We start from the raw sequence: 25,897 nt of genomic DNA on the forward strand, positions 1-25,897 counted from the left end.
TAGTTGGCAACACTGACCGTTCCATGAGCGAAAGCTACATGTGCCGTATGTGTGAACACGTCCCTTGCTCATCGAGAAAGGGTTCTCGGAAACAAAAGGCGACTTTGAAGGCAACGCTTGCGCCAGAAAAGCAGCGGAGAATGAAATGAAGACATACGCAGCCTACGGAGCAGTGACCAAGACTCATTCTCGCATCCAGAGCAACGGTGGCTCCATCTGAACGAGGAGTTGAACGTCGGCCATTCCTAACGACGCGAGATCATTTTACCGTCCACTGATTCCGCCTCTTGGCTGTAGGCCATGCCAGGAAGACTACAGATCCAGGATTTCCGAGTTATGGACGGGTTGTCTTTCATACTTGAGTTAACCCTTACTCTCGGCAACAAACAAAGAAGCAGCATTCTTCAACAATGCGTGTTATGTACCTGCGAATCCTCCCCCCAATTCGCTCCGTTGGTGATGAACGTTGGTTCGCAGACAACACCAGGCTGGAGCCGACATCCAGGCACCAGTTCATACTCCTTAGGATATTCTGAATGGACAATCCTTTTACTGGTGCACTCATAGATCAATCCGTTGATTTCTTGATGAGCCAGTAGATGGTGCAGTGGTCGTTTGTATGGAGTGAGGGGTTTCAGACGTTCCACTAAGGCAATGGTTTACCCACAACACTTCCAAAATTTCCTAAAAGACCCAATTTATGGTCTCCTTGGCTCTAAATATGCGCTTATGCCCACCAACCGTAAGAAATTTTAAAAGGAGCACATAACAACCAAATATTAATTTTCTAACCAAATCTTCATTTATATATAACATATTCAACATTATCAACAAGTTGTTGTATTGTGCTCTTAAAATTTACTTGTTGATATGAAGAATGAATTATGTCTGTAAAATTTCCTGTACAATACAGGGTAGATACTCACCGGGAATTCTGCATACATTTTTCTCCGTAGACGTGGAAAATTGCAACTTTTATTAATCCAAATCCCATTGAATTTACACATATTTTGGTAATTATGCGATATCGCCCGAACACCTCTCACTCGTTTATTTCGTTAATTTTAGCATTGATACTTACCTATTCTGCATTGCGGAAGATTCTTTAAGGTGAAGTTATGCCTTTTCCCATAAAATAGTGTCAACTTTTCATATTACGAGTCATTATTTGTCTTCCTTGTTCCGTTTGGGTAACAGACAATATGGCGTGCACTCGTCACGGATCATCGCGCGTCGTGCTTGTGTTTTGTCGATTTGGAGTGGGTATGCAGTGTTTCAACTTTCTTCACCGAAAAATACCTACTTTCGTGTTCATTATGTCATCACAAACCATTGACGGGTAGCCCCAAAAAACCATTCACGATAACCTCACAAACCATTGACGGATAGCTCTAAAAATTATTCACGATAGCCCCACGAACCATTGTCGGATAGCCCCACGAACTATTGACGGATAGCCCCAAAAACCATTCACGATAGCCCCACGGACCATTTCCGGCAAGGTTAGGTTAAGTTGGGTTAGGTTAGGTAAGCATAGCTAAAAGAAAATAAAAAATTCTCGTAAAAAAAAGGCACGTTTGGAAACACTGGCGAGACCGCGTGACTTTCGACGCTCGCACCATCTGCAGGTACATAATGGAAACAACGGCATAATGTTGTCGCGTTACAGAAAATGCAAGTTCCTTACATAAAAAGTGATTATTTCTTGTTCTGCAACATTCTATGGTGAAATTTTCAGTTTCCGCGAAAGAAAATACCTCGAATAACTTCGACAATGCTACAGAAACTGATTTCCGTAAGTAGTTTCTCCTGCAAATTTGAAGAAATGCTTTCGGGCGATATCGCATATTTAGCCATATTTTATTTATAAATGCCCTAAGGCAAGTGTTACACAGCTTAGCTTTTATTTTTATCGAGAAAGGAAAAGAAAGCTGCGTGGAAAATAAAGCAGAATTCTCTGATTCCGTTTACTTTGTTAGTCTCCTTCGCAGAACAATTTATGTAACAGATGAGAGATGCAAGATAACATCTTGAAGTTGACGGTTCAATTTGAGTTTGAAATTCTTATACAATTAACAACTTTTCATTGATTAGTATATCCCATAATATGTTTGTAGATGTATTTCGAGTCCGAGTATGTGAAATGGCGAACGTAAACTTCGCATTTTAAATTAAATATTTTAAATACCGTTTAATTGAAATGAATTAGAATCTTTGGATACAAATCTTGGCATCCAAAATTCACTTCGGGTGACATCTTACGCAACATGCTGAGTGTCCCGTCCCTTGAAAAAAGAAGACAGATGCACCAGTTAACATTCCTTTCGAAACTTGTCAATGGAAAAACAGACTCCTCCGCACTTCTCGCAAAAATACACTTTTATGTTCCATACTCAAAATTAAGATCCAGAAATGACATCTTCCAAATTTCACGCGGTAGAACCAGGATGACTGAAACGGATCCCATGAGGAGGATGTGCGCGTTGTACAATATAGTCTCCAATAATACCCCTGACATTGATCTATTTAGACCTAAAAGCAAACATATTATGTGAACCCTGTATATAATAGCATTGTAACCAAATATGTTGTATACTTTATGATATACCACCCTTGTATTATATATTGTTGTTATGTAATGATTATTCTGTTCCGTTTTATAAGTAGTTCTTTTCTCATTGTTTTTGTTTCCTCTTTCCAATTCTTAATTACTTGTTTTGTCAATATGTATGTGAACTTAACTCAGTTAACCTCAAAAAACTGTAACTGGGCATTTGCCTGTAGTGTTCAATAAATAAATAAATAAATTGGAATAACACAGACCTTTTATATTCTTATGCATATGTGTGTGGGTGGTGACAAGCGGTAATACGTAAGGTTGAAATAGAGAAAACATCTGCTTGCTTGCACCCTTCCATTTTTGGAAAGTTCGCCTTGAAAACCATGATTGGTCAGCATCAGAGCTCAGGATTCCGGAATTAGAGCCGCTAGTACGGTGACAAATTTGGCAAAAAATGGGGAGCAACTGCCCCCTACGCCCCCCCCCCAATCGCCGCCACTGCATACTGCCCATGTGATTCGCTATCTTCGCCACTGTTCCTTCGAAAATACGAACTGCAGATGTCCAAATACAAATAAATTGTTTTGATTTGTTCATGAGCTTATATTACTCCCCATGAATAATATATCAATTACTTGTCTATTTTCCGCCGAAATAAAACCGCCTTTTGTTTCAACCAATTACATTCCTGGAGAAGCTAGTAGATGGCTCCGTCAGCCCCGTGACCTGGTATTTAAAAAATATCGTGGAAGTGTGGGGCGGTTTTCAAGTGGCAGCGGGGGTAAATCTTAAACAAATACAGGGAACTGACAGGAAATAACTTGGTCGCCACGGGAGGGCAGCTAACCGGCTCCAGCCGTCACTTCGGACCCTTTCTTCTTCAGCCGTGTGTCAAGAGGAGAGCATCTTCAAACCTGGTAGTCGGGATTTACCTGTGAGTCGGGCGGAAGCGAATGTGGAACAGTTTGGATAAATCTAAGTATAGATGGCAGCACGTACCTTACATCAATTCTCTTGCATTTAGCAATAGGTATCTTACACACACGTATTAATAAGTGAAAGCAGTCATTACGCAAGTTTATTTGCAAGAAGAAAATACTATTTGTTGATTAGAGATTGCAATATTTAATTCAAAACTGCCAAGCATTTCCTTCTTCTCGTTAGTACATTCCGCAAATTTCTTGTTTTAAAATTTCATTATTATGTAATCGCTAAATCTGTAAGTTCTGAGTTGTTTTTGATCTGTTATATTTATTGCCGTAAAGAGTATAGTGGAACCACCAGCAAAAAAAAACTGCTCAGACCCGCGAGGAGGAGAGGGGAGCATGCTTCCTCATGGCCCGAGCTGAACAGATCCAGGGGAAAGTACGCGAAGGATTTTGGCCCAAGACACTTTTCTGTTGTGGTCGCTCTATAGCAACACGTTTTGAAAAACATTGGTGAGCTGAACTGGGAGATTTATAATTTTATGCAAAAATATATGTTTTTTGTCATAACATTTAGCCTTTTACGTTCAAAAACAATTTCAAGTAATTTCGCTGAGGAATACATCATGAATTTTGTAGTGGCTGTTTTTGCCCGCAAAAGAAGCGTGTTGCTTGAAAAGTACGCCAATAGGAGGCAGCACAGTTCCTAGCTTGGCACGTTCTCCACTGAGAACAATTATGGTAATCCAGCCTCATTGGTAGGCGATATGATTCGCCTGACACTTTGCATTTCAGGTGAGGGGGTCCTGAATTAAGGATGAGGAAATAATTATCCTGCCAAAGTAGCCGGGAGAGGAATTAATATGTTCTTCTCCCCCTCCCCACTCCCAGCTCTACCGCTAGGCAGAGTAAACAAGATATTTTGGATGAACCAGCAAGCAAATATACCGACCGAAGCCGTTCAGTGCTCAGGATTTGCGAAAGAAAGGGGTTAGATATACTTCTTTTTAAAATAATTTAGCCCTCATTTTGCCATTTATTCCTGTCTTTGACGTTCTTTTTTTTTTTTAGGAATATTGGGCCAAAGGGGAGGGAGTATGATCCCCACCAACCCCTGTTGGACACGCCACTGTTCCGAAGTGTGCAGAATGATGACTTAGCAGTGATCATATTGCAAAAATGCCACTAGAATGTTTGGTGTTTCACCTACACTTTTACATTAATTACCATAAAATTCACACTGCCGTACCGTTAATTGTTAATTAAAAAAAAAACTGGACTCAACCGTTTGTTTTTTTGGCTGTGGGTGCGTTCATATTGTCACACCTCTGTGCTGTGGATAAAATGAGAAATAAACATCGTTGGTATATGTATATCAAATTTAACTGTGATTTTTACAAATATGAAATTTTTACTATCCTTTTCCGATGCAACAATTTCAATCGACTTTTGAAGTAATTTTTGGTTATGATATCAGTTGCGTAAAGCCTGCTCACTCTACCCCTCCCCTCCACACGCCAGTAGAATGTACAGGACAAGCTGTTCAACTGGTTCAGAGGCAGACCAGTTCCTGAAATGGCACGGTTTTAATTTGAATTTCCATTTCTTCTTGAGTTGGGAAGTTCTGAAACGGGAATAAATCCTCGAGATAACCGTGACCGAGCTTGTACATGCTTCACGAGAAAAATGCTCAAATCATCCGCATAAAAGTAACTGAATACTGAAAATATTTTCTTATAAATTTCCTAGTCACGCCAGTGATCATATCCTTTCACAAAATATTAGGAATTTGAAAATTAAAGTTTCGAAGTTGTCCCTTGCACATTTTTTTACCCAGCGCTCTGACGAATGATTGATGTGGGTGTGCAGCAGTACAGTGCGATACGGCTACGCTCCGCCACTGCGTAAACTCGAAATCGATCTTTTGATGGGACATTTGTCGATATGGGAAAAGTAGCAAAGGCAAAACGTCATATCCGGAAAGACGAAAGGTTCTTTTTGTTTTTGCGTGCATGCAGAAGTGATAAAAGCAGACATCCCTCATCATCCAGGATGAGGATGTATCATTAGAGGTTGCGAATGAGCGTCTCATATGGTGTGTGCCCGGGCAGAGCTATACATCACGGAGATAATTTCATGTTTGAGGACAAGACGCCTTGCCACTATAGTTTATACGCGCCAACCATCAACATGATTTATCGTTACAATTAATTACAAGTTCGCATACAGGAGTTGAGATCCGCTCAATAACTTCATCGCCATTTTTTTAATCTTCTCTGTATTCATCTCCCGTTTTCTATTTTGATAGATGATGTACTCTAGAGAAAGGCTAATCTATTTTTTTTACAAGAAATTGGTACTGATTGGTTATCGTAGAGCGCTATGAAGTCAACAGTACGTTCGAATCATGATATTGTTTTCGTTACCTCATGGATCTTTTCAATTCATCCTCATCGTCGCGATTAACCTCAAGAGGCTGTGGCGTACGTCTACCTCATAGGGAATTATCACTTGGTGCTCATACAGTAGACATGAGACCCCAAACGGGGTACTCTCTAAACCAGTGGCGTGCGGTGACATTTTCCGTTGGGGAAGCAAATCCCGAAAAATTAAAAAAAAACAACAAGAATTCATTGCTTCTACATGGTACGTTATAATGAAAAAATGAGCGCTCTACCTGATACTGTTTCCATAACGTCTCTAAGGGGGAAAATGAATGTCCTGGTGCAGTTGTTCATTTTTTCGAATTTCAGTTGGTCTGTTGTCAAACGTATTTAATGCAACAGACGATGAAACAATTTTCAAGATTTTCACACATTGCAATATTCACAAATCTACTTTGGCACCACGTAGTTCTTTCCGTAATAAATAGTAAACAATGTCAACACTAAAGTTTCTGAAGCAAACAAATAGAAATTCACTCGCCTGAAAAGCCATAACTTTTCACCACGCAAAGCGCTTGAAAAAGTGTGACCGCGGCCAGCGAGTTTTACCAACTCCATTTGGCGGATGTGTCCATGGACATGTTTGCTGTCTTAATAGACCGAATGCTCTGAAACGTTTATCTTCACATAGAATATATCATCCGTATGTCAGCAATCATATTTTTGTGTTTCTCCTGTGTTTTGAAACTTTATAGTTTATTTATTAATATAAATTTTAACTAGCTTGGTGGATATGCTACATCGCTGACAGTATACAGTACACTTGGACACTTAATCGTGCAGTTCGCAACAATGAGCACATCAGCAGGCTGACCGATGGCACCCTCTGATTTCTTCCAGCCCTTACGGGTTGGAAAACAAGCGTTGACTCCACACAACGTCCCCTCTCATTGGATCCTTGAAGGTCGCCTGGGTATTTTTCGGGTTTCTGATGGCATTGCCAGGGTGGTGATACTACGCAGATGTTTTGTAAACAGGCCGCGAGAGGGTGGTGATACTACGCAGATGTTTTGTAAACAGGCCGCGAGAGGGTGCTGATGGCCCCATATCGGAAAAGGACGAACCTTGGACGCTTGCAGGTTGATATTCTGTTAAGGCAACCCGGAAGAAATAATGAGAAACCAAAATTAAAGAATTAATTTGTAACAGTTATGCTGTGTGCCAGCACTGCTGGCCTTGCTGTACCGGAGTGCACGAGCATGCTCTAAAACCCCTCAGGACTCGCTGATAACTGAAACACTTCTTCAAACATTAACAAAAGGTTTAATATCACGCTTAATACCTATAAAACTAACCCCCTTCCATTTCTGTGCCAGTATTTACAATTTCTGTCGTTGACAACCATTGCCTCCTAGAAATGGAGATCGTAATCTTCAATATTTTTCTTTTGGTGTTGCCAGACTGATACGTAAAGGTTAGTCGATATACGCTCTGCTCTGGTTTCTATTGCGAGTCATGACGTCACTCCAGGTAGGCCACGAGGTAAAAATGTCGAATCGACCCTTCCTAATCAAAAGATGTATGATACATCGTTGGAAAGGGTATGAATCAAGAATTCCGGAAATGTAGGATTTATGGTGAGGAAACAATTGGAAGTGGAAAAAATCGTAGTATTAAGTTGGAGAAACCTCCATTATAAATGAAACATAATGACCCTAATTTACGTGCAGATGTAAGTTAAATGCCTAATTTATGTTAGGCTTGTTGGGTTTAGTTATATTAGCATAAATAATACATTTACAGTGTATTTATGCTAAGAGAACGAAACCTAACGGTCCTAACATAACAACGTAGGCATTCCTCGAGAAACGTCACAACGCAAGGTTGTCCTCACGTTGTGCGATAAGTTAGACAAGTGAAGTAGAGTCTCCCTTATCGCACAACGGTGAGACAACCTTGAACAATAAAATAAACGAGGACCATATATTAAGAATTTGAAGAAAAACAATTTAAATTAACGAAAATAATTTACAGTTATTAAAAAATAGAAACTTCAATATCCAAAAATAAAATGAAAATCATAAATACGGATGAAAACACGAGATATAGAAAGTTGAATCGTAGTGGAAATTCGCACACATATCCACGATAAAAACGAAAGTTCGACCTGGCAATACTGTGTCTTTACAACATGGATTTCGATACAGGAAAGCAGCTATGGTGAGTAATGTAAGAAAGTTTATATTATTTCACAGAACAGGAACTTCTAAGTGAAGAATGTACAGTGCCAATTCGAAGCACGAATTAAGTACTACGAGTGAACAAATATTTCTTTTACGCCAAAACGGTAAAACACAAGGGCCGCTTGTGCAGTATATCCGGCCACGATGATATTCGATATATAAAGCGAAACGAAGCTCATCATATAATTTCCGATCTAAAATACAATGTCTGTGAAATCTCCATTCATTTGTAAGATCGCAAGTTGTACCGAACTAACGTATTAAACAGTTAAATAATGAAAACAATTGTTTACTGCTCAATAATCCTTAAATATCAAGAACAAAACTACACTAAATTCCAACGTTCTTACTAGTTGAAACCAATATTAAAGTACTTCAAAACGTCATTGTTACAGCACTTACCTTCTCTTTCCTGTTTTCGGGGGTCAATGGGGTCTATTCCTGTTAGAGACATAATTCAGCGTTTCGGATCTAGAATAAAATATAATAAAACTTATTACTATATAATATAATATGAAGAAGCAGAAATCATCAAATGTTTCAATATACTGTACATCGATGTTCAAAAAAAGTTCATCGCCTAGGAAAGCTTGCGACAATAAGACATATTGTTAGAAGTTACGTAAAATTTGGTCTACCGTTAAAATTAGTCTGTCTGTTAGTTTACAAAAACGGTACACAGCCGTTATATATTACAATTTGACTGTTTTATCGTGCATGAGAATACATAATGATTATAAATTGCAATTACCAGAAACTGATTCACTAAAATTTAATTAATTAGATTATATCCGTAATGGCTGTCATTAATGTTTGAAACGGTTAGGTTCATTTTATTGCAGTAGTTGGATATCAGCCGAAATTGACGGTTTTGGGCCGTTAGTTCTCCAACCAACTTTTCACACTGGTTTCAGAATGCCAGGGAGTTTGATAATTAGTTTATTCTTTATTAATTGAAGATTTAAGTTAGTTTTTGACTAGGGATGCCCACAGAGTCCGGATAACGAATATCTGGACTTCAAATTATCCGATACCCGTTTCGGACGCAACGGATAATTTGATTGATTTGCTCTATCTTACTTGGCTTTTTGTGCCACTTTGCGAAGATGGTGATGAGTGATAACATTGATAAACGGACACACACAAACATCCATGCCCAGGACGGGATTCGAACTCGGGACCGCTGGCATCGTAGCGCGATGTGCTAACCACTCCGCCACGTGGAGCGGCTCAACGGATAATTCGAACATCCGGATAATTTTATCCGGATTTGTCCATCCCTATTTTGGACGCGTTACCCGGGGGGAGCAAAGGGGACGAGTGCCCAGAGGCATTATTTTTGAAGAAAAAAATGAGGTACAACTTGCGTGCAAATGTTTCGCGTCTGCATGAAAAGAAGAAACAATGAACAGGGTTCAACAATAAAGGGTTGCGGTGTCCATAGAGTGCAACCGGTTAGAACAAAACCAAGGTTGAACCAGAATTCCTTCCTAAAGAGAAACTTCGTGAGAACTTTGGTTGAATGATCTCTTTTCGACATTATACGTAATTATTTTCGTAGGCGTTGCGTGCGAACACAATAGCGCCTTCATTCAAGCGCTCGGTTCTTTGTGAAGCGTAAGTGTCTGGGCACTTCAAAAGAGAGCGAAGAAGGACCAACGAACGCCTCTTGTGGTTTGTTGGACAAAGTGCAGGAGGTATCATATGCGGTAACCGTCATCATACAAAAACCACACATGTTGTTCACATGCAAACCACTATTCTCCATATGTCGCGGGAGCATGCTGGTGCGAATCCTTTCATATCACATGAGAGAGAGAGAGAGACAGAGAGAGAGACAGAGAGAGAAACAGAGAGAGAGAGAGAGAGAAACAGAGAGAGAGAGAATATTGGGTTCTCATAAGGTGTGCATGGTTGAGTATATTGACCTTTATACCACAGTTTTATTTTGGAGAGCGGATGGAGAGGAAGGTAGAGACGCAAAAAGAAAAAACAAAGCAAAAATAAACGATAAAAGATAGATAGAGCAAATTAGAAGGAAAAATATAAATAGAAGACAGAAGGTAAGATAGGAAGACAAAACTAGAAAGTAAAGTAGATATGGGAAATAGAGGAACATAGAAAAATAAAAGGAAGTTAGAAAGATAAAATAGAAAAACACAAAAAGAGGTGATGATAGAAAAAGAAAATAGAAGCAAAATGTAGGAAAAGTAGAAAAATAAAACTAAAAAATAAAAACTGAGAAGATAGAAATATATAGGTAAATGAAGAACAGAGTGAAGAAAAGATAGGGGAGATAGAAAGAGAAAAACAAAAGGAAAAATAGAAAGTGAAAAATAGAGGAGTAGATAGAAAAAGAAAAGCAAGATAGAAAAGACAGAAGGAAAAATTGAAGAAAAAAGTACAAATAGAAAAACAGAAAAAGATGAAAAGAAAAACAACGAAAATTGAAATAGAAAGTACACACAGACGCAGGGAGGAGGGAGAGAGAGAGAGGAACTATGAAAGATATAGATATAGAAACAGAATCATAGAAAAAGAAAAGAAAAACACACAGACTCCCACTCTGAGAGAGATAGATACAAAAAAAATTAAGGGAGAAGGAGGAAGACTTAGACAGGAAAAATGCAAGTGCGACACACACACACATACACACATAGACACACAGAGAGAGAGAGAGAGAAACAAAAAACAGAGATAGATGGATAGAGAAAGATGCACAAAGAAATGATTGCCACATAGCGGGGGAGACACGAGGGAAGAAAGCAAGAAAATACTGAACTGTAAGATTACAAAGGAAATCGTGCAAATTGTGAAGAAAAAAATCAGATATAAAGACAATTGAAACATAAAGTAAGGAAAGGTTTATGTGACTGCAAGTTATATTCAAACTTTGTGTTGTCCTAAAGTTTGTTCTTGCTCTTTAAGGTGTATTTTCATGATAGTATATGTTTGCACAACTTGAATTCTTGATTATTTACAGAAATAGGATAAGTCTCTAACATACAAATTATAGGTAGATTTTCCAAACCCATGTTAACAGGAAGGAATCGAATCATATTAAAAAAGATATTATTAATAGTTACAAATGGGGCGATTATATCCCTTAATTTGTCCACAATCGTTGCCATAGTTTACTAAACATCAACAACTTTGTACAAAATATATTTGTATCATAAAGAAAATTTCAGAACACAAAATAAATTATAATGATCGTAGATAACAACGTAGAAGTGGTGTAATATATTGTTGCGCCATCAACCAAATAAATAGAGTTGGTGACAGAAAAGGCCAACAGATGACAGGAGATGTAGTGCACACTTTTAAACTGCGTAATTGAAATATTTGTGAAGTAACCTAGATTGTAACTTCAACATAAATTAACTCATAACAGAAGATAGCGAACAACGTTGTTTTTCAATTGAATTTTAAATTTAAGTTTCTAATTATATTAGAGAATTTAATTTATCAGTAATAACATCTTTAAATAACGTTTTATAAGTAATATCAAGTTTTCAAGTCTATGGATGAAAATAGTTGATATTGCATCAGAAATGGAATGCTGAGTAATAGTCAGTGATGTGCCGTATACTATAAGCTTACGTCTACATGCGCTGTCTACGCGTAGATTACATTGGGTTGTAGTTTACATAGACTACGTAGACAATCTAAAGTACTTTAAAATAATTTTGAAGGCTTTCATGAAAGGAAAGTAGCATTTTCAACTATATTGGCTCCTAACAAAGTGACAAGAATACTATTTACAACAAAATTTCTCTTCTCTTCCATCATCAACTCAAAAGAAGGTATATCGTATGCAAAGAGAAACAACAGATGGCAGTCGTGAGGCAAAATTAGCCTTTTCCCCACAAGACACTACAACATTTCCTAAGTTAGGTTTTTCCTAGGTGAGAAATGTTTCGAATTTACAAGGAAGAATGTGAAAGGTTCATCTTTCACATTACCAACTGATACGCAGTATAATTTTATTTTACTTCCACAACACCGTTAGCACCTTTTCCATGTTGTTTACATAGATTACGACATCTACGTGTATAAAATAGTCTATGTGTAATATGAAGACCATCGTCATGGAGCTGTTGTTGTTTATGCGAAGACGCACATCACTGGTAATAGTCTAATGTTACAGTCACTTAACACTTAAACGTAGCCGTTACACCCTGATGCATGTACAGGGTGAAACAAATAAAGTTGTCCTACTCAGAGACCTCTGGAGCCTGTTCGAAGCAACAGATTGTGGTAAACTTGGAACTTTACTTAATATCCTACCCCTTGAATCTTTCAATATTGGTTGGTTGGTTGAGCTTGTTATTATCGCGAAGTTATGCACAGAAAGGCATGGACCAACAGTTTCAAGAGATCGGAATCACTATGTAATGTGCCTCTACCGGGTATCGAGCAAAACTGCTAATCGGGACGAGACCTACTGTTAAAGTGGTATCCGAACCACAATTTGCCTCCACCGGGTATCGAACTCGGGGCCCCTTCATTACAAGGCGACGAAGTTACCACTACGCCATCGGGGAGACCTCTGTATGGCACAGTAACTCGTTACTTTCTGGGAAGTAAAGTACAGTAACTTGCAACGCGTTTCTTTACTTGGATCCACCCAACTCTGAGTATAACCTCACTAGAGGACCACACTGGTAGTTTCCTGCTAAAATTATCAAAAATATATAGAATTAATCGCCCATTTCAATCGAACATCTTTGGAGGGAAAATTCGAGAGAGATGTTATTATCAACAGCTGAATAGATCACCTAATTGATGGACTCCGTGCACAAGAACTTAGAAGAAAGAAACCGCCTGAAAAAAAACGAACCATAAGTTAGTTATTGGTACAAGAAAATTGAAGGGGAAACGTTACGGAGCCTCCCCCTCCATAATCACTTCTAATTATCTTAATACAGACAAAACCCAGAACTGGTAATAGCCGAACGCAACTACATGATTCATGAAGTTAAGTTGTTGGTAATTGCTGAAAGAAATTAATATCACCCCGTGTCAATCTTCCAAGAAAAAATACAACAGCACCTGCCACCGTATCGAATATCCAAAAGTATATATCGTATTGCTTCGATAAGAGTTATTAAATGGTAAATATCTTGTCAGAGGTTGCTTGCGAGGAGAGCAGCTGGCCGATCAGCCTCGATAGACTCGCTCTCGACGTAGCAGGCATTGGTTTCGGCTGGACCAGGTGATCTGAGGCAGCTGTCTTGGAGAAAAAGTGGCCGTAGCGAACCGCGATGGATGACAAGCCGTTATTAGTAAGTTTCGCGAACCGGACACATTTTAATAACATTTCAATTCTAATAATTGTTTCTTCGGCTACTCCACAGTGTCTGTGGATATTCATGAAAAGCGTTCAGTTCTTTGAGACCTCAGCGTTACATTTGGCGATAAACAGGCACTACCTACCTTGAAATATAGGAGCCGGGGGAAAGGGGGGGGGGGCGGTCCGAACCAAGCATCTCAGAAATAATAATAATATAAATGATTACATTGATATATAATATAACAGGAATGGGAATTGTAGCTTTCCTGGCGACGTGATTCGAACCAGTGATCTCTGGTTACCTGGCTGATAATCCGAGAATACTTGTTCGTGACACAATATAATGTATAGCCCTATTCATAATAATATCTAAATTAAATAATTTTGTGTAAAGATAATACACTGTACATTGTAATACTTGTCGTCGGAGTGCTAGTTTGCTGAAGTTGGTCTCTGAGACTAGATGAATCGAATGTTGGATATTCTCCACAGGCTTTGAATTTGAGATATCTAAGAAACTTGGACTGAATACGTTCTAGTCTATGAATTACGTTTATTTGAATGGGATTCCAGATTACTGACGCATATTCTAGTTTTGACCGTACGAGGGAATAGTAAAGTATTTTCACTGGTTCTATTTTCGTGAAGTCGTGGCTAGACCGGGTTATAAATTCTAAGTTTCTGAAAGCGTCGTTAGTAACAGTTTCAATATGGTTATTAAATTTGAGCTTGGTGTCGAAGGTCACTCCGAGGTCTTTAATTTCATTCTTGCGCGTGATTTGTACATTTTTAATACGGTATGAAACACACAAGGAGCTTTGCGTTTTGTGTAAGTGACTACGCAGCATTTTCTTGGGTTAAGATCCAACTTGTTATTTTTACACCAAGAGATCACTCTGTCTACATCTTCCTGTAGTTTGAAGTAGTCGTCAGAGGTGGAAAGCAACTTTTGAGAATTTTGTATGCAATTTGATAAGTCGTTGATAAGTACCCTTGGGGAACACCAGAATATGGCGGGAAGGGACGGCTTTTGATTTTCCTGTTTGCGTTCGATCGGCTAAATCGACTATATTGTGTACATCTACTTTGGCGTTGAAATGTTTTATGTTCAGTGGCGGAGATTGGGTACTAAAACCGGGGGAGGGGGTTGTTGCCAAAACTGGGGAGCAAAGACAGTATATTTCCATTTGTATAAAAGATTTAGTATAGTGCGAGGGCAAAAGTGGCGAAAAGTGGGGGGCAACTGCCCCCTCGCATCTCCTAAACGCCGCCACTGTTTAATTTTATTTATTTATTGATTGATTTGTTGTTTTTATGTCCACTTTATGCACAGGGAGGCTAATCGGGAAAGGACCTACGGTTTAAAGTGGGATCCGACCCTTGATTACAAGGCGATGACCTTACCACTACGCCATCGGGGAGGCCCTTATTCTTATTTATATTATTTCTTGTCATTAAATCATGTAAGCTAACAAACTCAAAGCAGAAAATGTAGAACACTGTAATGAGTAAAAACTCAATATGCTGACCAAGGCAGAAATTTTAGTTTATGTTTTATAATAAAATAAATTTCTGCCTTGTTCAGCATATTGAGTTTTTGGTTCTCATGGAAACAAGGCTTAATGGTGTTATAACTGTAGTAAGACATTAGCAAGTTGTGTGCAATAAATAAATAAATAAGTAATCACATGAATATGTAATAAGAAAAGACAGTATAAGAATAAAGACGTAACAATACTTATTCATTATACCTATAGCCAACGTGTAGTTAAGATAGTTTGTATAAAAACAATTATCCTGGCAAGGAAATTAATGTCAAAAAGATGACATTTATTGAATAACAACAAAAAAAGAAGATCCACTTGACGAAAAGCAAAGTTCCTGATTAATATTTTATGCATATTGTTATTATAAGTAGTAGTGTGCATACTTTTTCTTTGGTACTGTCATTCCCAATCTAATTCTTATCTTCCAACCGAACTCCGTGGCGGAATGGTTACCAATGCGCGCTACGAAGCCAGGGGTCACGGGTTCGAATTATCACTCATCCTCATCTTCGCGATTAGCCAAAAGTGGAAGAAAAGCGAAGTAAAAATAAACCAAATCAATAAATTAATCAAATTATCCGGATATTCTAATTATCCGGATTATCCGTTGCATCGTAAACGGATATCGTATAATTTGAAATCTGGATCCGTAGATAAGACGTTATTTTTCAAGGGTATGTAGCATCGAAACGATACGTTGAAGAGAAAAGTTATTGAGAATGACGTTTGTAGTTTGCAACACCATTGCTTCTCCTGTACATTTTGCATTAATTTCGAGACTCGGGAAATTTTTTCAAGTTCAATCCACATGAAGCCGCCAGTTATTTTCGGGGGGAGAACCGAGAAGGGATAGAAACCCTCTTCTAAGGTGCACATCCTCCCCCCTTCAAAACGCCACTGCACGCCACTGAAATCAACGTGTGTGCTAACGTGCCTAAGTGTTGTTAGCAAACCCGATCTCCAACACTTCTTCGCGACAAAACATCAGCTTTTCGGTGTCCGCCCGGGGGCCAAATCCACACCTGTTCCTCTCGAGGCACCGCAGAGGAACAAACCTGCTACTTTCCCAAAGAAAATGGTCTCCGCAACAAGAATCCCCTCCCATTTCACGAAAGAAATTACAGGACTGCGGTTTTTCGCCTTCCGTTGTTTGCTTTTCTTTGCTGTTTCGTTAGCTCAGCTGTTGTCCTCGACGCCGCAGGCGATCTCGCTACATCCCCCAGATTGACCCATCCCTCTCGTTCGAACTGCACATTGTCCGCCCCCTCTAGAACTAATTGCAAGTTCGAGTTGATGCCCCTGTTATTTATTCTAGATTCCACAAACCTTCCGGCAATGTCCATTGTTGGCACTGTTGAACTTAAAAATAGGCACCAGATGCTTCAAAGTCTGCACCGTGAAGACGATGTTTGCCAGTATCCGGGGTTCATCAAAGTGCTCGAAACCGCTGCAGACCTTGCTGACAGTCGTGTGTCAACAGGCAACCAAGAAAGGCCTGTTCTAAGTGCCTCTGGTCAGGTCCTAATCCGAAATTTGATCCATCGAAGAACATGGGAGAATTTGTGGAAGCAGGGCTCTCACCTGTGTCCGGTAAACTTCGCTAATATTGATCCAAAAGCTCAATTTAGAAGCCATTCTGCAGTGGCGAGTTTCATGATTCTATTTCGGTGAAGCACCATAGGCCTATGGCATCCACATTTTATTCCTCTGTAAAATAATTTTGTGTTGCGAGTCTGTGCCTATAAATACCTTGCAGAGTCCTCCAGTTGGACACAAGTTGTCACAAAAGCTGTCCGCTGCTCCTTGTGTCTGGAACATGGGACTTTTTTTAATTCTCTAGGACTTGATGGGTTTAAAAACACAACACGGTTTTCAAAGTTAGACAAGGTTTTATAATCACTTATATCTCCATTCATAGATGGACTTACAAGCAACGTACAGATTTACTCACGTTTCATTGCTTTGTCATTTCATGCCTGAACAGGCGAAAAGAACAATTCTTACAGCATTTCAAATCACAATCCACAATAACACAAATACAAGGTGCATTCAAGAAATAACCGGAAAAGCAGTATAAAAAATCTAAAATACGAGCGTGATTGTTATAGGTTTGTTATTTTGTGAACGCATCTGTAAGGTGTAAGCTATTCATAGCTGGGGCTGGCACGTCTGCCTCGCGCACGGGACGCTGGGAAACAGTTACACAAGATGGCAGCACCCTTACAGGAGTCCTCCAAGCTGGAGCAGCGAAGTATCGTGAGTATTTTGATGAGTGAAGGCGTGAAACCGATAGAAATTCATCAGTTCAGTACGGTGACAACTGTATGAGTCGATCACAAGTATACGAGTGGGCTGAGAAGTTCAAAGAGGGCATAGCCAGTGTTGAAGGTTCTCCGCGTCCAGGTCGCTCTGTCACTGCAGTCACGGATAGAGGACTTGATACGGGAGAACCGGAGTATTACTGTCAGTGAAATTACTTCCCAGATGGAAATAAGTGTAGGATCAGCCCACCATATCAGTCATGACATACTGAGGTGCATACATACAGAATTAACTTTGGGCAAGACATACGAAATACACGAACGTTTCTGTACGTGAATACTATTTCGCGTATCGTCAGAGAGAAACAAAATTACCGCAAACCAATACACTATTCTTGGATTCCATTTACCATTACTATGTTCAATTAACTGCTTTACCATCTAAGTACAGATGTTTGTGATGTAATTAATATAATTTGAAATAACAAACGTTTTTTCTAAAAATTTCAATATCTCAACAAATATCAAACAAACACTCAGGTTCGTTTCAGCCTATTTTGGGAGTTAATGAATATTATTCACAATTGTGCCGAGTGCTCAAAGTGACAATTGTATTGACAATCGCCAGTCAAACCACGTGTAATGAAAAACATTTCGGGTTGAAACAGCATGTGTATGGTTACACTGGAATTAAGTACATCGTCATGTTTCTTGTGAAGTTCAAGCCAATTTTGATGTGACACATATGACAGCCATTTCAGAAAATTATGTTGACTTCAAGATGGCGGATTTCAAGATGGTAACTGCACAAAGTAGCTGTAAAAGTAAGTTACAGTTACTTTGCAAGTACTGCTTTTTAAAATGGATAACCGTAAGTGTAAGGCCCGTTTTAGACGGAAGCATTTCCTTTAACATTATTGCTAGCATAAATGCTATGTAAATGCTTCCAAAAAATCTTACAGCAGACAGTTCTTTACACGGAAGGATTTCCTGTAGCATTTCGGTTAGCTTTTGCGATTACAATGTATAATACATACAGCACGAAAGACACATCGAGTTACACCGTCTATGGTGAGTGCACGGTGTTTACAATTGAAACAACTAAAGTATTCTTCCATACGTGTACTATAATTTTTTAAATTATGTATTTAAGCAGTGCCATTCATTTGTAACTAATACCTTTTTGATAGGAAACGTTATTCCTCTCGGTTCAATAGTTATCGGCTTTTAAACATGTGAAGTGATGCATTGTTTACATCTCACGCGACCGCCATTACAACTGCGTTCGTGACCTAGAGGTCGTTTCTGATTGGTTACGCTACGAAAAATGCTACGGACCGAGCCTATCCTTGAGAAATGCCATGAAATATGCCATACTTAATACTGTAGCATTTTGGTCATGGCACAAATGTTAAGAAAAATGCTTTCGTCTCAAGCAGGTGTTACTCAGTTACTGTTTCAACGAAGTAACTGTTACTCGTATAACTTTATGAACGCCGATGAAAACTTGTTCGATAACCCAGTTCCCATCTAGAAATCAATGGGGCATTTCGTTGTAGAAGCGTGATACTGACTACAGTCTTTACAGCTGTGCATACCATACAAGGATGAAAAGTTTTAGTGTACTTTCCCTACACCCTTCCTCCTTTTAGTCTGCTTCCACCTACACACTGCTTGGGAATTCACAAACACTATTTCATTTCATATCTTTCACTACACTTGCACTGTTACCGGAGTGATTCCTAAATTTTCTCACATTTATTTATTTAGTAGCCACCCACCCCCTTTCCACACATGTTCGCTATCCCCACTGAGCTTCTTTGCTCTCTTTACCCAGGCACAGTGTAGGAAAGTTCCCAGATTCCTTATTTGCGCCTCCCCCCTCTCGGTCTCTCCCTCCTAATAACGCTTGTCATTATATTCTCAATGTTACCTTCATTTATTTCCCTGATATATCTTTGTCGTGCCTCCCATGTTTCTTTGCACTGGAGGAGGATGTGAAATTTCGCCTCGTCTTCACCGCATTCTACGCTCCCGTCCTCCCGTTTTAGTTTAACTTGTGCCCATCCCCCCAGTCTGAACCAGGCCAATCCTGACCTTTCTTTTGCCCCACACAAATCCGCCACTATTTTCGCTGATGTTAACGATATTTTGCCAAAATTTTCTGTTTGGTAATATCTTCCAGTCTGGCACGTATGGCCCCTAGCATCTGCATATCAATTCTCCCCTCTATTCCCTCTTCCCATACCCATCCCAGCCCTATACTGTATAATTCCGTCTTTATATTTGCTTCCCATTGCCTCCCATTGCCTCCCATTGCCTCCCATTGCCTCCCATTACCCCCCCCCCCCCCTATCTGTGATTGTACACAGAGTTTCTTCAAATGTCCCTCCTCCATGGTGATCAGTTTTGCCCAGCATTTAATGCTCCTCGTTTTGCCATCCACTTCCTCTCTTAATTTTCCCATTTCCCTAAGTGCCCCACATGTTGCCGTACCCCTCCCTACTCCTAGCCCTTGTTTTAGGAATCTAGACTGTACGACGTTTACGGTTTCCCCTCCCTCCCAGACCCATTGTTCGATGCCATAGCAACCTTAGATATGGTTGAGAATAAGATGCCTTCACTACCTGTACCTGCTGCGTGGTATTGGACCTAAGAAGCTGTCTCCCGAGCAAAGAAGCCGAGCTACGACCGTAGTCGCCCCGTAATGCATTGCGAGAGTCTCCTGATCAAGATCTCACAGTGGTGAATCCAGAGATTGATGGATGCTGGTGTCAGCCGTCGGCAGCTGACATGTGTTGGCCGTGAAGAGAGAGCTGACTCCCGCTGCCCCTATCTGGACCCAAAATCTCCCACCTGCCACTCCCCGTCAGTTGGGACAGAGGCACATGCAAAGAACGCAGCTTCCACGGAATTTTCCTAACAGTTTCACCGATGTGCCCAAAAGAAGATGAATGTCCTGAATACTATTTTCAGTATAATCGATGTGCCCAAACATCCTGAATTTCATTTTCAGTTCAATCGATGTGCCAAAAGGAAGCTAATTTCAGTTCAATCGATGTGCCAAAGAGAAGCAGAATTTAATTTCAGTTCAATCGATGTGCCAAAAAAGAAGCAGAATTTAATTTCAGTTCAATCGATGTGCCAAAAAAAGAAGCAGAATTTAATTTCAGTTCAATCGATGTGCCCAAAAGAAGCAGAATTTAATTTCAGCTCAATCGGTGTGCCAAAAAGAAGCAGAATTTAATTTCAGCTCAATCGATGTGCCCAAAAGAAGCAGAATTTTATTTTCGGTTCAATTGATGTCCCAAAAGGAGTAGAGAATTCTGAATTTCATTCTCAGTGCTTGTTTGTGTGTGTGTATATTATGTTAAATGAAGTATTAATTGATTGAGTGTGTGTTAAGTTCTAATGATTTGCACCCTTAGCAAAGGTCCAACTTATGCCAAACTGAACCTCATCAGCTTAAAATTCGTCTCGATATAAACCACCAACAATCTGTTCCATTCGAAAGAATTTCATTAGGGTGAAAAGACAGAAATAAGAGTGAGCATCAGAATTTAATTTCCCCCAGTAAATTAACATGATCCTTGCAAGATCCCAGCGGCGGCAGAAACCGAACTTCAAAGTAATTAACAAGATCTCTCGGAAGGAGGAGCTGGGGTAGAAAAGTACCCCAAGTGGAGGGAGGGGGTGAAGCACTCCACTCCGGCTCTTTACGCAGTCGATTTCTTTCAAGTAACCGAGAGGCCCCTTTTAAGATCATTTCGCTCTTTGAGGCGACCCTCAAAAGGGCCCCGCATGAGCGAACACGGTTGACGCCACTTGTCGATCAGCAAGGTGTGAGCGTCGCCTCTGAGGGCTGGTGAGAAACTCGACACCTCTCGACGGCCTCTCGCCAGGGAAAAGTGGTTTCTGCGGTTCTATATGATCGTTAGGAGAAATTCAGTGTTTCCAACCATGAATTGATTGAATCTTTACTGTGTGTGCCATGCACAGGGCCACACTATTTCCAGTGGCGTAGCGTTATAGTACGCCCGTACGCCCAACGTTCCCAGATTTAAAATTTCAGAAATGCGTAAATGTTGTGAATGTATAGTAAAACGTGACTAATTTCAAATATGTTTGACCTTCATGGCATTATAATAGCTATTTTTCGCGATCCGCTTGGAACGCTCCACTCTCAACACTCGTTCTAGCATTTTTTATCAATGCCTTTCCTGGCCGGACGCCGAGCAGGTTCGGCGTAAATGACTATATTCCTTGTTGCCTTTCTGGAGGAAAAGCTTGGATCTCTACAGCACGCGCGCAAATGCTCTCTCGTACGCCAGCGTACGGAGCAGAGAGGTCTACCGTGATTGGTTCATGTGACCCTTCCTGCCTTCTGAAGCAGACGACAGCGGTAGAATTCCTACACGGTTCTTCGCGCTCATGTAACTCGTGCTATGTGATGTTACAATACGCAATATTGACTGACGTAACATTACCAAACGCAAATATACCACTTCTTAATGGCCACTGCATTGTATAATTTATCGCACGAACAGCGATGTGCATTACAAACTAAAAGATCAACACAGCTTTTGCCAAATAAGTTGGTGAAGTCCTCGTGGTAGAAATTCAGCCTGCGGCTGCTCTACCACTTAACCCGCAAAACTATTATTTTATTATTATTATTATTTTTTCGTTAGTATCGAACTGCTTAATATTGTGTCAATGGAAATGTTTAGCATTCATTTGAAAACTCTTAACATCGAATGGTCTCTGGACAAAAAATATTTTAAAATGTTTATCAGCATTCTCAAGATGCAATAAACAGTGGTCTGAATTACTTATCGGCACTGTTACGTCAGTAGAGTGTACGATATTTGGATCATCCACTCTGCTTTGAACAGTGCGCCAAGACGACAGAGGTCCCTGGTTCAAATCCCAGCGTGAGCACGGGTGTTCTTTGTCAGTGTCCCTTCTTCAATATCATCACTCATATTCATATTCGCGGTTAACCAAAAGTGGTAGAAAAGCAAAGTAAAATAAACCAAATCAATGAGTAGTTGGATCTTCCACAACAATGACGTCTACTGTTGTGCAGAGGCGCTTGTGATTCAGGTAGTTTTTTTTAATGACTTGGCATTCCCACCCGAAATGCCCATGCTAGGCCACTGACTATTTTATGGTATCGAACTGTGGGGCTAAGGGTGCAAGAGAAATTGTAAATTATTTACAATGAAACTTTCTTAAACAAGTGCTGGGGGTGGGAAGGGGTACGGCAACGTGCGGGTTGCTTAGGGAAATGGGAAAGTACAGGGAGGAAGTAGAAGCAAAAATGAGAAAGACTGCTAAATATGGAGGTGGAAAACTAAAAAACTTGCAGTAAAGAGCGACCACAAGGAAAAAAAAAAAAACTTGGACGAAAAGTCCCCGTGCAGCTTTCCTTTCTTCCGTTCAGCTCGGGCCGTAAGGAAGCATGGTTCACCCTCCCCCTCCCCTCCTCGCGGGAGTGCGGTGCACAGGTCTGCGCAGGTTTCTTTGCTTGTGGTTCCACTATACAAGCGCAGATCAATGACCTAAAGGAACGCCAATGGGTAACAATGGTAAAGAAGGAACTGTACACGATAGGGATGGGGTGGATTTGAGAAGAATGAGTCGAGGGGAAGGCGGGCATGTAGGGAATGGGGATAATACGGGACAGGTTGGAGGACATCCTCAAACACAACATTTTGGCAGAACGTGCAGGGAAAGTATCTTTAACTTCGGCACAAATCGTGGATGGGGATAGGTAGGGACATTGAATTTTCGCGATGCGCGAAATCGCGAAATGTGAAAAAAAGACGCAATTTTGAACATTCTGCACGTAACTACACCCCCAATGATGAAATATGCATGAGTTTTATTCGCGAAGTAATGCGAAATGCGTGCTTTTCCACGAAGTGAACGCTTTTTCGCGAAATAACAGTGAAATATCATCAAATTAAGTAGAAAACACGCAAAAACCGGCAATCGAGGTTGTGCGCGCAAACTGTCGATTTGTAACGAAACGATTGCCTAAAGTTTCCTACCACTTGCAGATGAAGAACGTTTTATCTTCGACCACATCAGGAAGACGCTACAAATTGGGATTTCCCATGCACATAATCTCAGTTCGAAAACTTTGCTCCCTGTCAAGCTGCATTCCTTTCTTCAACCAAATGTCTACTCAACTTCCAGTTTCATTGAACTTGCTAGCTGCAGCAGCGATAAGATTGGTCTGTTCCCGCACATCAAGGGAAACAATGGTGTCATTTGTGTTCAGTCATGAATGAATTTTGTTTATCATCATGTGATTTTCAACATGTGTTTGTGTATGTGCAGTAGTGATTATTTTATTTGTTGGACAGCAAGGATATCCTTTAAATACATACAATGAATAAATCACTTGAGATATGCAATTTAGAAATGAAGTGATTTTGTGTTGATGTTTTCTTTTTGGTTGGACAGCTAAGTACTTGTGTATGTGTACAGTATATAAAAATGAAGTAGTTTATCAATTTCCAGCTCTTTTGTATGTTGTTTCCTCTCATGATGAAAAAGTGTGTGCAATTTTTTTTTCACCGCTGGTATATACCGCTGATCTAACATTTTATTTACCTCTCTCCTCAGTTTTTATTTACCATAAATTTGTGTCCCTAGGGATAGGCAATGGGGAAGGCGATACATACACGTGTGCGGGGTCTGTGACAGGACGGGTTTGGCGTGGTTCAGGCTAGGGGGGCGGTCACAATTCAATCGAGTGAGGGAAAACGGGAGTGAAGAATGTCCAATGTGTTGGGAAGACGAGACGAAATTCCACATTCTTTTCCAGTGAGCAGAGGCTAGACGGAAATACATAAGGGATATGAACGAATCCAAAATTGAGGGGCTAATGAGTACCATTAGGGGAGGGGAAAGGGTGGGGAGGGGGGAAACGAAAATAAGGGACCTGGGAACCTTCCTACACATTGTCTGGACAAAGAGGGCGAATAAGATGAGGGAAAGTTTTTGAGAGCGGTGTGCGGGCAGTTCGTTGTTGTTTTTGTATCTCGTGGGCCTCCCTGATGGCGCAGCGTCGTCGCCTTGTAATCAAGGGGTCCAGTCCCGATTAGCCTTACTGTGCATTAAAGTGTAGATGCAGAACGTGGAGGAGAGATTGTAGTGGTGAGGAACCCAAAATTAACACGGACAGAAGAGACGAACATATAAGGGCATAAAGAAGGGGGTGGGGATATGTAAAAAAAAACAACTCATAGGTGTATGGCAATGTATGTACAACGCAAAGGCTCACACGGGATATAAAGCTCTCACTGCACGAAGTCCCATTCCAAACTCAATTTCCCGAACAGTAGCCAATCCTTGTAAATAAATGTCTAAGCACTGCCCCACGCTCATAGTCACCCGTCACTTAACGGACGTTTCAGAAACAGCCGATGTCCCTAAATCGTCTGAACCAACACCCTCCTAAACGTTGGGCTAAGGACTCCATGATTGTCACTGACGGATTACACACTCACACGCACGTGTCGTTGTAGCCACTCCGCCAAGTCCTCCCGTTCCGGTCGCATTGACTCAAAAAGTCTCACGGGACAACAATGGACGTTGCTTGATCATTGTTGACCGCGGGAGACGACCGCTCTTAACAATCAAAGAGCTCAACAGTGTCACAACAAATGTCGGTGTCGCAAATCACCAGGTCCTCCTGGCAGCACCACCCGCTGCTAAAGTATCACTTTCGCGTCCAGCCCTTTTTGACCCTTCTGGCCACCGCAGCTGCCCTTCGGCATTCATGGCCGGCGACCCTTGAAAGCATCCACGGCCCCCATTGTTGTCCCCCAAATGCCCAAAGTCAAGTTCAGTGCTTGGGCAGTAATGAGTGCGCCAACTATTCGAGCGAGTCTATTCCAGGACCACTCTCTTTTAGAATCTCCCATCCTCGAGCGTATGCAATGGAATATCATTTTAGCGTGACAATAATCGTAGGCACTGGCAGTTTCAGCCCATAGTCATCTACACATTTCATATATCCTTATGTATTAATAAGATAGGCTAAACTACATTTTAACATGATGATGATGAAACTGTTCACTTAAGATTCAATTTCACTGCGTCTTTCACCTCACGATCCATATTTGAGGGCCCAATTCATATTTGAGCAGGAGCGTATATTCTAGGCTAACTAGGCTATCTGCGAAGCCTGAAGTCTAGAGAATAAAATACAGGAGGAAAAACGATCAGAAATTGTAAATACATTTATTCATATCAGTGAAATGCTGATTGTGATTCTGGAGTTGGCAACTTGATTTCTTATGAGTTGGCAACCTGATTTCCTATGAGTTGACAACCTGATTTCCTATGAGTTGGCAACCTGATTTCTTATTAGTTGGCAACCTGATTTCGTATGAGTTGGCAACCTGATTTCTTATGAGTTGGCAACCTGATTTTCTATTAGTTGGCATCCTGATTTCCTATGAGTTGGCAACCTTATTTCCTATAGTTGACATCCTGATTTCCTATGAGTTGACATCCTGATTTCCTATGAGTTGGCAACCTGATTTCTTATGAGTTGGCAACCTGATTTCGTATGAGTTGGCAACCTGATTTCGTATGAGTTGCCCGACCCTGTGGCCGGGTGGTTAGCACATTGCGCTGCGACGCCAAGGGTCCCGGATTC

At 40.5% G+C, this 25,897-nt stretch overlaps 1 protein-coding gene across 2 annotated transcripts in view; it reads right to left on the minus strand.

Moving 5' to 3' along the window:
- LOC146002686 (uncharacterized) overlaps positions 1-25,897 on the minus strand; it is a 533,571-nt gene that overhangs the window by 285,188 nt on the left and 222,486 nt on the right. For both annotated transcript variants that reach the window (XM_083140646.1, XM_083140647.1), the window contains exon 4: positions 8,516-8,584. In XM_083140646.1, the coding sequence (XP_082996772.1) occupies positions 8,516-8,567 (52 nt within the window). In that variant the 5' untranslated portion in view covers positions 8,568-8,584. The remainder of the gene's footprint in view (positions 1-8,515; positions 8,585-25,897) is intronic.

This window comes from Lepisma saccharinum, chromosome 18, assembly GCF_977018435.1.
Source record: "Lepisma saccharinum chromosome 18, izLepSacc3.1, whole genome shotgun sequence".
Lineage (NCBI taxonomy): Eukaryota > Metazoa > Arthropoda > Insecta > Zygentoma > Lepismatidae > Lepisma > Lepisma saccharinum.